The 14964-nt window shown below is 41.5% G+C and overlaps 1 protein-coding gene across 1 annotated transcript in view; it reads left to right on the forward strand.

The window, feature by feature from the left end:
• The window catches only part of MERTK (MER proto-oncogene, tyrosine kinase), a 115020-nt gene extending 109077 nt beyond the window's left edge, over positions 1 to 5943 (forward strand). Inside the window, exon 19 of the mRNA XM_045979440.1 lies at positions 3717 to 5943. Within this exon, the coding sequence (XP_045835396.1) occupies positions 3717 to 4215 (499 nt within the window). The 3' untranslated portion in view covers positions 4216 to 5943. The remainder of the gene's footprint in view (positions 1 to 3716) is intronic.
• The last annotated feature ends 9021 nt before the right edge of the window (positions 5944 to 14964 follow it).

The raw sequence follows: 14964 nt of genomic DNA on the forward strand, positions 1-14964 counted from the left end.
ATTTCCCATGGAATAATGCAGGCCCTTCTGTCTCCCATCTCGTTTTTCTGCTTACCCCCAGGCTCCTAACACACACATCCTTTGGGTGGCAACCAAAGTGATCTTTCTGAAATTAGTCTGATCATGGATGCTCCAGACATACTCCCCATTGCCCATAGGGCAAAGCCCAAACCCACTGGGATCTGACCCATGGCAGGCAGAGGGGCTAAAGGGCTAAGAACGTGATGTCAGACATCCCTTTGCCAGGGACAAAGCAGGTGCCTGACAGATACGGGTGAATTCATCCATTTATAAATTTTACACTTGCGTATGATTACATCTTTTTAAATTCTTTTTTTAAATAGTGGTAAAAGAGAGGGCTCCTGGGTGGCTCAGTGGGTTAAAGCCTCTGCCTTCGGCTCAGGTCATGATCCCAGGGTCCAGGATCGAGCCCCGCATCAGGCTCTCTGCTCAGCGGGGAGCCTGCTTCCTCCTCTCTCTCTGCCTGCTTCTCTGCCTGCCTGAGATCTGTCAAATAAATAAATAAAATCTTAAAAAAAAAAATAGTGGTAAAAGAGACGTAACGTAACCGCTTGTAAATGTGAGGTTCGGGAGCATTAAGTGCTTTCACTTTGTTACCCAACTATTGCTACCCTCCATCTCCAGGACTCTATTCGTCTTATGAAACTGAAAATCTATACCCATGAGACAGCTCCCCCTCCCCTGCCTTCAGCCCCTGGCAGCTCATAAGATTGGATTATCTCTTTTATAAAATCTTAACAGAAAAACAAAAATGACCATTTACAAAGGCAGCTACCAAACCTATTGCTTTTTTTTCCACCCATAAAACTGAAATTCCTGGGACGCCTGGGTGGCTCAGTTGGTTAAGCGGCTGCCTTCGGCTCAGGTCATGATCCCAGCGTCCTGGGATCGAGTCCCACATCGGGCTCCGTGCTCAGCAGGGAGCCTGCTTCTCTCTCTGTCTCTGCCTGCCACTCTGTCTGCCTGTGCTCACTCTCTCTGACAAATAAATAAAATCTTCCAAAAAAAAAAAATACCTAAAAAAAAAACCCTGAAATTCCTAAAGCTCACAGCCCCCCATTACTCTGCAGGCCCTCTTGCTCCTCTCCTTGGTCCGCTACTGTGGCATTGCCCTTTGTGGGGAGCAGCTTAGACAATATACATGCTCCCACATCTGTAAAAGCCGTGTTTTTTTTTGTTTTTTGTTTTTTTTTTAATTTGACAGAGAGAGAGACACAGTGAGAGAGGGAACACAGGCAGGGAGATGGAGAGGGAGAGGCAGGCTCCTCACTGAGCAGGGAGCCTGATGTGGGTCTCGATCCCAGGACCCTGGGATCTTGACCTGAGCTGAAGGCAGAGGCTTAATGACCAAGACACCGAGGTGCCTCCATGTTCATATTTTTAAGTACTTCACAAAGCACTGAAAGTAAAAAAATAAGTTTCAGGGTGTCTGGATGGTTCAGTCGGTTAAGTGTCTGCCTTCGTCTCAGGTCATGATCCCAGAGTCCCATGATCAAGCCCCACATTGGGCTTCCTGCTCAGTGGGAAGTCTGCTTCTCCCTCTGCCCCTCACCCCACTCATGCTGTCTCTCTTGCTCGCTCGCTCTCAAACAATTAAAATCTTCAAAAATAAATAAGTTTCAAAGTGATATTGCTACTTTGCTACATGAAAAAAATGATAGATTATTCAAATGCTTTCTCCTAAGACCCAGAAACATTGAAAGTAAGTTAGATAACACAGCCCCTTGATGAAGTAATGGAAAGGAGAATGTGTCTCTAAGGACAGAATGCCTCAAAGCTCATCTCAGAGTGCTAACAGTCAAGGCTTTGTTGGGATGGGGGGAGTCATGCAAATTGATTTATCCCACAAAAACCATGAAAATGGAAACAAAAACTGTTTGTCAAGTCTAAGTAGCCATCTACTAAAGTTTTGTAAAAACAGAGAGAGGCAAAAGCACCATGAAGCCTGATGTCCTTGTGAAAATCAGGGTTCTCAGCTGGGGGACTATGCCTCAGTGTCCTGTTTTCATGGCCGGCCCCCTTGTAGGCATAGTGCTTTGCAGATCTCCACTTCCCAGAAGCATCTGCAAGTGTTGATAGAGGCTGCAAAAGTAAACAAGTGAAAAGATATTGTTAGACCCCTCTGGAGATGAGATCTGCCCATGTGTGAAGGACCACATGCTAGTTGAATTAGCCAAAGTGGGGGCTTTATTCTTTAGCCAAAGAATGAGCCACTGGGTGACTCAGTGGGTTAAGCCTCTGCCTCCGGCTCAGGTCATGATCTCTAGAGTCCTGGGATCCAGCCCCACATCAGGCTCTCTGCTCAGCGGGCAGCCTGCTTCCCCCTCTCCCTCTGCCTGCCTCTCTGCCTACTTGTGATCTCTGTCAAATAAATAAATAAAATCTTAAAAAAAAAAAAAAAAGAATTAGCCAAAGGATCTATATCACATGTTCAGTGTAAATACAGGAATTGCATATTTATGTTTGTAGGATCGCATCTACTCCATGTGTCAGATTATTTAAATTTGGGTTGTTTTCATATCCAGCGACACAAATACCAATTTTTTGAAAACAGGACAGAATCAAAATGAAATGATGGTATAACTCACTCTTCATCTCTGGCCAGTAGTTCATAATTCAGTCATCTCTTTGTTTTATTGTGCTCATAATTTTTTTTTAAGATTTTATTTATTTATTTACAGAGATCACAGGTAGGCAGAGAGGCAAGCAGAGAGAGAGGAGGAAGCAGGTTCCCCGCCGAGCAAAGATCCTGATGCGGGGCTTGATCCCAGGACCCTGGTATCATGACCCCAGCCGAAGGCAGAGGCTTTAACCCACTCAGCCACCCAGGCGCCCCTGAATTCTTAATTCTGTCAGACGCTGGGAATGAAAAAGCTGCCTGGAAGAGCAAGTTGTCTGTACAGAACACAGCAGAGGGGCCGTGAGCTCCTGGGAGTAGGAGTTGTCCAGTCAGAGGCTGGTCCCCTACCGTCCACACAGCCATGGTGGCATCTGTAACATCCCAGAGCCCGCTCTCATTTTTACTGCAGTGTAATAATGACAGGGCTGCTGAGAAGATTCAGTGTAGTGACACACACACAAAACGCCCAGCCCTGTGAGATAGACATCCTTCACCACTTTAGCCCCTGCCCCAGGGCCCAGCTAACACAGCTCTCCTGGTTGCGGTCCCAGTTTGATGGTATAGAACTGGTGTCAGCACACTTTCTCTGTAAAGTGCCAAATAATACATATTTTTGGTTTTGCAGCCCATGTGGTTCTGTAACAACTACTCAACTCTGCCATGGTAGCAGAAGCAGCTATAGACAATATGTCAACAAATAAATGTAGCTGTGTTCCAATAAAACTTTATTTACAAAACAGACAATGGGCTGGACTTGGTCTGTGGGTAATATGGTTTGCCAACCTCTAGCATGAAGGGAGGACCTGAAATAATCCGCTTCATTAGCGTTAGATATTATTGCCACATAAGTTCTGTATTCCTGGAGCCAGAGAATCACTTATTACATACCTATGGGACATTTATATAAGCTGAACAAATATTATGCCATGAGCAAACCACAGTAATTTACCAAAAGTAGAATTAGTGTGGATTAAAATGTGACGGAATCAAAGAACAGGTGAAAACGAAGTGTGGACTGCACTCAGGGTTCCAGGCTCTGGACCGAGAAATAACTCACATTTCTGTATGCTTGTAGGTATGAAATAATGCACTCTTGCTGGAGAGCTGAGCCCTTGGACCGACCTACCTTTTCCATGTTGAGGCTGCAGCTAGAAAAGCTCTTGGAAAGTTTGCCTGAAGTTCAGGACAAAGCTAATGTCATTTACATCAACACACAGTTTCCCGAGAGCTGTGAGGATCCTGGAGAGGGCCCCGCCCTTGCTCAGCTAGACATGAATATTGATCTTGACTCTATCATTGGTTCTTGTACTCCCAGTGCGGCTGTCAGCATCGTGACGGCAGAAGTTCACGAGAACAGACCTCAGGAGGAAAGGTACATCCTGAACGGGGGCAATGAGGAATGGGGAGATCTGGCTTCTGCCGCCCCGGAAAAGAACTGTGTTCTGCCAGAGGACAGACTTGTAAAAAATGGAGTCTCCTGGTCCCAATCTAGCACACTGCCTTTGGGGAGCCCATCACCAGATGGACTTTTATTTGCCGACAACTCCTCAGAAGACTCAGAAGTCCTCATATGAGGAGAGCCGAGAGACATTCCAACTCAAGGCAATTCTTCTTCTTCTTTGGGAGAATCCCTGTACACTCCATGTTTTTGGAATCTGTCTTCCTTTCCCAATCGAATGCCATGGTCCTAAAGCACCAGGTGAATGTTGTCAAGTAAGTCATCGTGAAAAATACATAATATATATTTATTTAAAGAGAAAGTACATATATATGTATATGCTGGAAAGAGAGAAAAGATCTATTTTAATAAAAGATGACTTATTTCATGTTGCTTCCCTTGCAGATCTAAAATTTACACTTTAACAGCCTGATCTCTACAGCTGTTCCCTGGTGTTAACATTAGCACAGAGTCAGTGTTATTTTTTTAAAGTCCTTTTCTTTTTTATGACCATTAAGTATTAAAAATAATTGGTAAAATGAAATGATGTATTTGACTTTGCTTCTGGTCTTACGAAAAATCTGGTATTCTTACATGAATCACCTATTTGCTAAGAATGATTTATTTAATATTTAAAGTTTTATAACTGATTAATTCTTTGATAGGACTTCTTAATAAAATATGAACGAGGAAGGATGTGTCGTACTTACTTGGAAAAAGACTGACCAGCAGCCTCTATGTCTTTGCAAAAGGAATTCCCTTTAATGCCTGGCCCTCTATGCAGTCACTTTGACCGATCTTGGCATTGTTATATCAGGATATGGAAAAACCACTCCAAAGTCCAAAGATGAAGAACAAAAAATGTGGAAAAGTACAATTTGGGTGGAAAGATTTAAAATAACTTGTTAGAAGAGAGTCGGACAGGTGGAGCGCTTTTCTGTTGGAGAGTTGCAACTTGCGGGAGGTAGACGTGGACCATGGGCAGGGTACACCCCGGCTTGGAACTCAGCACCTCTGAGTTCATATCCAGGCTCTGCTGTGTCTTGGCAGCCAGTGTTTCTGGAGCATTTGCTGTGTTTCAAGCATTTTATGTGAACTGCCCTATTTAATCTGTACAACACTACCATGGGTACCGATGCCATCATCACAGATGGGCCAGGAATCCCAGGCTGGAGACGCTGAGTAACCTGCTATGGGCCACATCTAGGGAGCGGTGCAGCCAGAATTCTAGAGCCAAGTAATCTGATTCTGGCTGGCGCAGCACGTGATTCGGGGCTTTGCTCCAGAGCCCCTTGACCTTTTAATTGTATCTAATAAACACATAGGTAGCACTTACTGTGTGGCCACACACAGCACTCATTCCATCCTAATAACACCCCCAGCAGGGGTGTACTACTGTTCTCTCCACTTCACAGATGGGCAGGCGGAGGCAGGGAGACCCTAACTTGCTCTGCTGGTGAAGGCAATAGACTGACAGCAGTGTGAGCATTGATCTCTCGGGCCTGTGGCTGCCTACTTAGGAGCAGCCTCGCCCAAGCCAGCCTCTGAGGATCTGCCAACCCAGGAGCCCCAGACTCCAGCAGGAGCCTATTTCACTGTTGCTGTGAAATGCTCCATACAAGAAAGTTCTGAGGACTTGAAAAGGATCTGCATTGTAGAAAAAGCTAGCATTACATTTTATCAGTGAACAAGCAAAAAAAAAAAGGCTGTTAAAACATATAAGATAATTTCTGCTGTTAGAAATTTTGGAATGGTTGTTGAAAAAATCAACAAAAAATTTTATATCTCCTACTTGTGCAAAATTTCTTATTGATGATGACTATCAAGAATATGAATAGTTCAGGGTGCCTGGGTGGTTCATTTGTTAAGCGTCTGCCTTCAGCTGAGGTCATGATCCCAGGGTCTTGGGATCGAGCCCCGCATCGGGCTCCTTGCTCGGTGGGAAGCCTGCTTCCCCCTCTCCTATTCCCCCTGCATATGTTCTCTCTCTCACTGTCTCTCTGTCTCTTAGATAAACAAATAAAAATCTGAAAAAAGGGAATGTGAATAGTTCATCATTAAATCCTGGATTGGGAACTGAGTGGCTAGTTCAAGCAAAAGAACCCCATTGTAGTAAGGTATGCTCACATGTAGAAGATAAATAAACAAATTGAAAAACTGTTATTTGGAAGTTTCATATAAATTTAACATGAAATACCTAAGTTAATATACTTTGTGCTTTATATTTCTGACTATAATTGTGCAGTGTAAACACAGATAATAAATATCGAATGCCCACAGCCCCCCCAAATCCTGTCCAGTTTGCTCAGTCTGTGCCATGTAGCCTGAGAAGAGCCAAGAAGCCTGGACCAGTTCTGCTCCAGAAGAGCGTGGAGAGGTGAGCAAGCTATGGCTTCTGGCTTTTCTTGAGATATCAACAAACACAGCAGAGAAACTCACTTTGTCTGCAGCCCACAGTAATGCACCAGGCCCTTGACTAAATGGGATGCGATGGGCAGCACCTTAGCATCCCTACTTCCTTTTCTCCAGAGGGAAATGAAGATGTGCGACCATTATTCCGACATTTCAAATCTCACTGAGAAATGTTTGAAAGTTCTTGAAGAAGTAAGTTTCAGAGGACTCCATCATTGGGAAACTCCTACACATGAATTGAAAATAGCCTTCTAAATTCCCTTTTGTAAAAACTCAAATTACTTTCGTAAAGTGGCTCTTACGGGTGAAAAGGGGGGAGAGAAAACAGAAACAAATTGGGTCATTGTCTTCGGCAAGGGCAAGAGGGCAAGAGAAATAAATACCAAAAATACTCGTGACCTATAGGTTGGGACTAGCTCTGCCTTGGGAGGGTTTTTCTTGCTTCCTCCCACCCTCCTTCCTTCCTTTCCTTTCTTTTCCTTTCCTAAGTAGAAAGCAGAAGTGAAGATCAGAGCCTCCTGAGCTGGGCCACACAGGCAGGGGCAGACGCTGGACAGGAACCAGTCATGTGAACGCTCCTTGAACCATCTAGGCAGGTCACTTGGCTCTGCTGGAGCCCGAGTTTGTTTCCATAAGTGTACAGCACAAATCGCAATCCCTTCTCCTGCAACCCCCTGGGTGGTTCTGTAGGAAGGGAAGGAGGCAAGGTCTTTGAAAGAACTTTGTTTATTAGAGGCTTTTCCCAAATGGAAGCTTCTCCCAATTTTGCTTTTCATGCAGTACAAACTCACCAGTTGTCATCTTAGAAATATATTCCCTGATTGTGTTATCAACTCCCTCCAAGATGACACCAACTCAAAAATAAAAGAATTTCACATTGCCAGGGATGCCCAGAGATGAAGTTGGCAGAGTGAAGAAGACTCGCTGTCATCCCTTACCCCAGATTACTCCGGGGCTCAGAGGCAGGCAACTCTCTACACCCTGATGCCCAGAGGTGCCTCTCCTATCCGTCTCATCCTGGAATTTGACTACTTTTGAGCCTCAGTGCCCATCCATGCCCGTATGTGGGTGATGGCAAGCAGTAGTGGCCTTTGGACAAGATTGCAGGATCAGAGTTGGGTCTGAGTGCCCTCCCAGGATGGAGGGACTCTCCCTCTGCCTCCATGGCCCCAGACCCAGCAGAAGTTCCAGCTCAGGAAACAGGCCAAACCACAGTCTCTTATCTTGCAAGTCAGATTGACTGTAGCCAGACTAATCCTGACTCATGAAAGTCAGGACCTTTGTGACTTCTCCTGGTCAATGGCAAAAACAAGTGAGAACTTCTGCTGAGTCAATGGGAAAATAATGGACCCAAAAATAAACCAGCTATGACAGCAACTTAACTTCTCTGAAGACATTGAGTTACCTTGGGTGACAAATGAAAAAATGGGAAGTTTTGTTTTCTTTAATGAACATTTCTGTAAATCATGATGTTTCTACATGTAGATTTTATCCTCTCTTTTAAAGATCCCAGAAGTAAAACTGCCCTTCTGTTTAATGTAAGCCTGTCTAAATTACCTGAATTAGTTATATTTAAATGTAATGAGGGGTGCCCGAGTGGCTTAGTTGATTAAGCGTGGGACTCGGTTTCGGCTCAGGTGGGGATCTCAGTGTCCTCGGATTGTTGGGCTCCACACTCAGTGTAGGCCGTATTTGTCCCTCTCCCTCCCCCCTCTGCTCCTTTCCACCTACCCCAGTAAATAAATAAAATCTTTAAAACAAAAACTTTAAATAAAAAAAAAATAATGTTTAGGAGCGCCTCGGTGGCTCAGTCGTTAAGCGTCTGCCTTCGGCTCAGGTCATGATCCCAGGGTCTTGAGATTGAGCCCTGCATCGGGATCCCTGCTCAGCGCTCTCCCACTCCCCCTGTGTGTGTTCCCTCTCTCGTCTCCCTCTGTCAAATAAATAAATAAAATCTTTTTTTAAAAAGGTAACGATTATTTCTAGATGCTGTAACCCAAAGACCACTACCTCAGAATATTTTCATGTACAACATCTTCTACTGAAATGGGATTCCATGTGTAGATACTTGAAAGAGTAACTTGATTATTCTATACATTAACCCTTCCTACCTCTTAAGGACACGAGAATGTGAAATTAATTCGTGGACTTATTGAGACTGCACAGTTATAAATTCTAACCAAGGCAGTGTTTTCAAACAACAGTCCTGTGAGGCCACATATAATCAATTCATCTTTTTACTAATATTCCCTGAGAAGAAGGCTTTTTTCTGGACATTGGGATTTGCAAAGAACAGCCTTGCTGTCTTGAATAACAGTCTAGAGGAGGGAACACAGGGATTTAGATGAATACTTTCTTTTAAAAAATATTCCTCAGAATGCTCTGACTTGCACATTTTGTTGAAGCCAAGCCTGCAGATGATGTTTAGACTCGAACAAATTTCAGAACTAGAGAACACGTGCTTTTGCTGGAAGCAGGCCCTCAGGCCCTGCCCTGTCAAACTTAAAATTAAAGGGCCATTTGCAGGAGTTTGAAAACCAAAGTTCCATTATACCGCAATGGTCTGGGCAGTACAAGGGAGTGTAGACTGCCACTTAAACTCCATGAGTCCTGATGGCTTCTTTTAACATAGTTTCTCCAAGGACAGAAAATAATTTGTTACATAAATCTGTAGTGTTCCCAATCTTTTTTTTTCTATACTTCATGTTAGAGTATCTCTACTGATCTATCTTCAGATTCGCTTTTTCTTTCTTCTGCTGGCTCACATCTGTTCTTGAGTCCTTCTGGAGAGTTTTTCATCTCGGTAATTATACCTTTTTTAAAAAAAAATTGTTTTTATGTTAACTCGCCCCCAGTGTGGGGCTTGAACTCATGACTCCGAGATCAAGAGCTGCATGCTCTACCAAGTGGGCCGGCCAGGTGCCCCTCAGTAATTGTACTTTTAACTCCGAATGTGCCACTTTTTCTTTTAATAACTTGTATTTCCTTGTATTCTCTATTTGATTTCTAGTTAAAAAATTTTAAGCATAATTTTCTTTAGTTCTTTGAACATGTTTATAAATAGATGCTTTTTAAAATAATAAAATGCCGGGGCGCCTACCAAATCTGTCATCTGGGCCTCTTTAGGGGCAATTCCTACTGACTACTTTTTTTCTGTGTATGAGTTAACTTGTTCATTTGCATATTTCACATATTTTTGTTGAAACTGGATATTTCAGATTATATATAACAGCAACTATAGATTCTAATTTGTTCCTCCTTCCAGAAGTGGTTGTTATTACTGTGTGTTTTCTTATTTGTTTAGTGGCTTGCCTGAATTAATCCTATAGACTGTTTCTCCTCCAATGCTTGACTACTGATGCCTTTGCTTAGTTAATTTTTTTAAATTTTATTTATTTATTTGACAGAGATCACAAGTAGGCAGAGAAGCAGGTAGAGAGAGAGGGGGAAGCAGGCTCCCCGCCAAGCAGAGAGCCCGATGTGGGGCTCCATCCCAGGACCCTGGGACCAGGACCCTGGGACCATGACCTGAGCTAAAGGCAGAGGCTTTAACCCACTGAGCCACCTAGGCGCCCCTCTGCTTAGTTAATTTTTAAAAATTATTCTTGTTTTCATTTTTTAAGTCTGGCTTTAAGGGATGTCATCCCTGGGTCAGCATGGTTTAGATTACTAAACATTGCTGTACTTAAACATCTTGTGGCAATAAAGCCTCTACCTTTTGTAGAAAGGTATTTGTTTATATATATATAATATGTATATAAATATATAAAACAATATTTGTTTATAGATCTGTCTACAGCTTGGAGAATATATTCCAAATTCAGGAAATTTACAAGTCTGCCCTGCATTCACAGTGTTCCCTGTTCAGCCAGTGATAAGTACTTCACTAAGTGTGAGTGGATTAAACATCCTAATTGAAAAGACAGAGATCATTAGGCTGGATAAAAAGGGACTTAAATCTAGAAATATAAATAATTATTACAACGCAAAAATACAAAGACAACCTAATTTTTAAAAGGGAGAAAACCCCCACTTTTTAAAAGGGCAAAGGATTTCAATATATACTTTTCCTAAGAAAATATATAACAGCCAATGAACACATGAAAACATACTCAACATCATTAGTCATTAGGAAAATGTATATCAAAACCACAGTGAGGGGCACCTGGCTGGCTCCGTTGGTGGAGCATGCAACTCTTGATCTCAGGGTTGTGAGTTCAAGCCCCACACTGGGTGTAGAGATTACTTACAAATATTTAAAAAGGATATAATGGTAAGATACCATCACACAGGTACTAGAATGGCTATAAGCCGAAAGACAGTTAATGAAAAGTGTTGGTAAGGATGTGGAGAAATTGGAACCCTCATACATTGCTGATGAGATTACAGAATACTACAGCAGCTTTAAAAAACAGTTTGGCAGTTCCTCAAATAGTTAAAATATAGATTTACATTATGACCCACCAATTGCATTCCTAGGTATATATCCAAGAGAATTGAAAACAGGTTCACACAGTAACTTTATACACAAATATTCATAGCAGTGCTATTCATAATAACCAAAAGGTGGAAACAACCTGAATGCTCATTAGTGGATGATGAATGGATAAACAAAATGTGGAATATCTATACCATGGAAGATTATTCAGCCACAATGTACTGATATATGATGCAATGTGGATTAACTCTGAAAATAAGTTGAGTGAAAGAAGCTAACCACAAAGGACCATATATTGTGTGATTCCATTTATGTGAAATATCTACAATAGGCAAATCCATAGAGACAGTAAGTAGATTGTTTGCCTGGGGCTGGCAGAGGAGAGAACAAAAAGTGACTGCTAATGGATTCAAGGTTTCTTTTGGGGTTCACTATAATTATGGGTGTTTATAGATTTCCATCTAGTTAGTTCTTCCTTCACTCATTTTGAACTCCGTTATTAGGTACATAAGTATATAGGATTATTGTTTCCTTCAGATGAAGTGACCCCTTTAACATTATAACATTACTTTTCTTAGGGGCGCCTGGGTGGCTCAGTGGGTTAAAGCCTCTGCCTTCGGCTCAGGTCATGATCCCAGGGTCCTGGGATCGAGCCCCGCATGGGGCTCTCTGCTCAGCGGAGAGCCTGCTTCCTCCTCTCTCTGCCTGCCTCTCTGCCTAATTGTGATCTCAGGCTGTCAAATAAATAAAATCTTAAAAAAAAAAACAAAAACATTACTTTTCTTATATCCCTCATAATATTCTCTGCTGTGAAATCGACTTTGTCTGATGTTAATATAGTCATTCTAGCTTTCCTCTTTATATGGTTAGCACATCATACAACTTTTCATGCTTTTCAATTTTAACCTATTTGTGATTTTATATTTAAAGTGCCTTCCATATAGGCAACATATAGTTGGTCTTCCTTTTTTTTTTCAACCGATCTGACATCACTGTCTTTTACTTAATTAGACCACTGGCATCTAATATGATTATTGATACTATTGAGTTTCAAACAACCATCTTGCTATTTGTTTTGTATTTGTCCAATCTGTGTTTTATTCCCTTTATCTATTTTTTCTGCCTTCTTTTGGAATAATAAAATATTTTTTATTATTTAAATTTATTTAATTTATTTAATTTTAATTTAATTTAATTTAAATTTATTAAATTTATTTAATTATTTAAATTTATTTTAAATTATTAAAAATTTATTATTATTAAATATTATTATAATATTTCCATTTCTTCTCCCATCAGTTTTTGTTCTTCTAGTGATTATCTTAAGATTTATAGTTATATGCTTAACTTATCAGTCTCTGTTCAAGTGATATATCATGTAAAGTATAGTATAAAAACCATATAATAATATATTTCCACTTCTCCACTCCTGGGCATTATGCTATTGAGGCATGGATTTTATTTCACACATGTGATAAATCCAAAAATAGTGTTATGTTTGTTTAAGTAGTAAAATGTCTGTTAAAGATATTTCAGTAATAAGATCTTATATAGTTATGTTGTTACCATTTCTACTGCTCTTTATTCCTTTGTGTGAACCCAGTCTCCCACCTGGAATCATCCTCTGGACATTTCTTCTCAGGCTGGTCTTCTCATGATTAATTCCTTTGGCTTTTATAAATCTGAAAATGACTATTTTTTTTTTTTTTTTTGCTAGTCAAAACATTTCCCTTTTTATTAATTTTTTCAGCGTAACAGTATTCATTCTTTTTGCACAACACCCAGTGCTCCATGCAAAACGTGCCCCCCCATCACCCACCACCTGTTCCCCCAACCTCCCACCCCTGACCCTTCAAAACCCTCAGGTTGTTTTTCAGAGTCCATAGTCTCTTATGGTCCGCCTCCTCTCCCCAATGTCCATAGCCCGCTCCCCCTCTCCCAATCCCACCTCCCCCCAGCAACCCCCAGTTTGTTTTGTGAGATTAAGAGTCATTTATGGTTTGTCTCCCTCCCAATCCCATCTTGTTTCATTTATTCTTCTCCTATCCCCCTACCCCCCCATGTTGCTTCTCCATGTCCTCATATCAGGGAGATCATATGATAGTTGTCTTTCTCCGATTGACTTATTTCACTAAGCATGATACGCTCTAGTTCCATCCACGTCGTCGCAAATGGCAAGATTTCATTTCTTTTGATGGCTGCATAGTATTCCATTGTGTATATATACCACATCTTCTTTATCCATTCATCTGTTGATGGACATCTAGGTTCTTTCCATAGTCTGGCTATTGTAGACATTGCTGCTATAAACATTCGGGTACACGTGCCCCTTCGGATCACTATGTTTGTATCTTTAGGGTAAATACCCAGTAGTGCAATTGCTGGGTCATAGGGTAGTTCTATTTTCAACATTTTGAGGAACCTCCATGCTGTTTTCCAGAGTGGTTGCACCAGCTTGCATTCCCACCAACAGTGGAGGAGGGTTCCCCTTTCTCCACATCCTCTCCAGCATCTGTCATTTACTGACTTGTTAATTTTAGCCATTCTGACTGGTGTGAGGTGATATCTCATTGTGGTTTTGATTTGTATTTCCCTGATGCCGAGTGACGTGGAGCACTTTTTCATGTGTCTGTTGGCCATCTGGATGTCTTCTTTGCAGAAATGTCTGTTCATGTCCTCTGCCCATTTCTTGATTGGATTGTTTGTTCTTTGGGTGTTGAGTTTGCTAAGTTCCTTATAGATTTTGGATACTAGCCCTTTATCTGATATGTCGTTTGCAAATATCTTCTCCCATTCTGTCAGCTGTCTTTTGGTTTTGTTAACTGTTTCCTTTGCTGTGCAAAAGCTTTTGATCTTGATGAAATCCCAATAGTTCATTTTCGCCCTTGCTTCCCTTGCCTTTGCCGTTGTTCCTAGGAAGATGTTGCTGCGGCTGAGGTCGAAGAGGTTGCTGCCTGCATTCTCCTCAAGGATTTTGATGGATTCCTTTCTCACATTGAGGTCCTTCATCCATTTGGAGTCTATTTTCGTGTGTGGTGTAAGGAAGTGGTCCAATTTCATTTTTCTGCATGTGGCTGTCCAATTTTCCCAGCACCATTTATTGAAGAGGCTGTCTTTTTTCCATTGGACATTCTTTCCTGCTTTGTCGAAGATTAGTTGACCATAGAGTTGAGGGTCGATTTCTGGGCTCTCTATTCTGTTCCACTGGTCTATGTGTCTGTTTTTGTGCCAGTACCATGCTGTCTTGATGATGACAGCTTTGTATGAAAATGACCATTTTTTTAACATTTCTTTTTTTTTTAAAGATTTTATTTATTTATTTGTCAGAGAGAGAGAGAACACAAGCAGAGGGAGCAGCAGGCAGAGGGAGAAGCAGACTCACCACTGACCAAGGAGCCCAATGCATGACTTGATCCCAGGACCCTGAGATCATGACCTGAGCTGAACACAGACATTTAACCAAATAAGCAACCCAGGTGTCCCTGAAGATGACTGTTTCTCATTTGTTTTGAAAGATATTTCTGCTGAGTATTGATTTCTAGACTAAAAAAATTTTTTCTCTCAATACTTCTAAAACTGTTTCTCCATTGTCTTCCTGTTTGTATTGTTTCTGACAAGAAATTTATGCCACTCTTATTTCTTTGGGGGGGGTTTGTATATAACACATCCTTTTCCTTTGCCTTAAAAAAAAAGATTTATTTACTAATTTCAGAGAAAGACAGAGTGCAATCAGAAGGAGAGGAAGAGGGAGAAATAGAATCCTCAAATAGACTACTACCTTGTGAGTACAGAGCCTGATGTGGGGCATGATCCTAGGACCCTGAGATTATGACCTGAACCAAAATCAACAGTCGCCGCTTAACTGACTGAACCACCCAAGTGCCCCCTTTTTCTTTGCTTTTAAAATCTTTTTCTTTATCCCTGATTTTATGCATTTGCTTATGATATGCTTTGGCGTAATCTTTGGATTTCTTTTGTTTGCCTTTAATTATCTTCTTGGATCTGTGAGTTTATAGTTTTTATCAAATTTGAGAA

Source organism: Meles meles, chromosome 15 (genome assembly GCF_922984935.1).
Source record: "Meles meles chromosome 15, mMelMel3.1 paternal haplotype, whole genome shotgun sequence".
In the NCBI taxonomy this organism is placed as follows: domain Eukaryota; kingdom Metazoa; phylum Chordata; class Mammalia; order Carnivora; family Mustelidae; genus Meles; species Meles meles.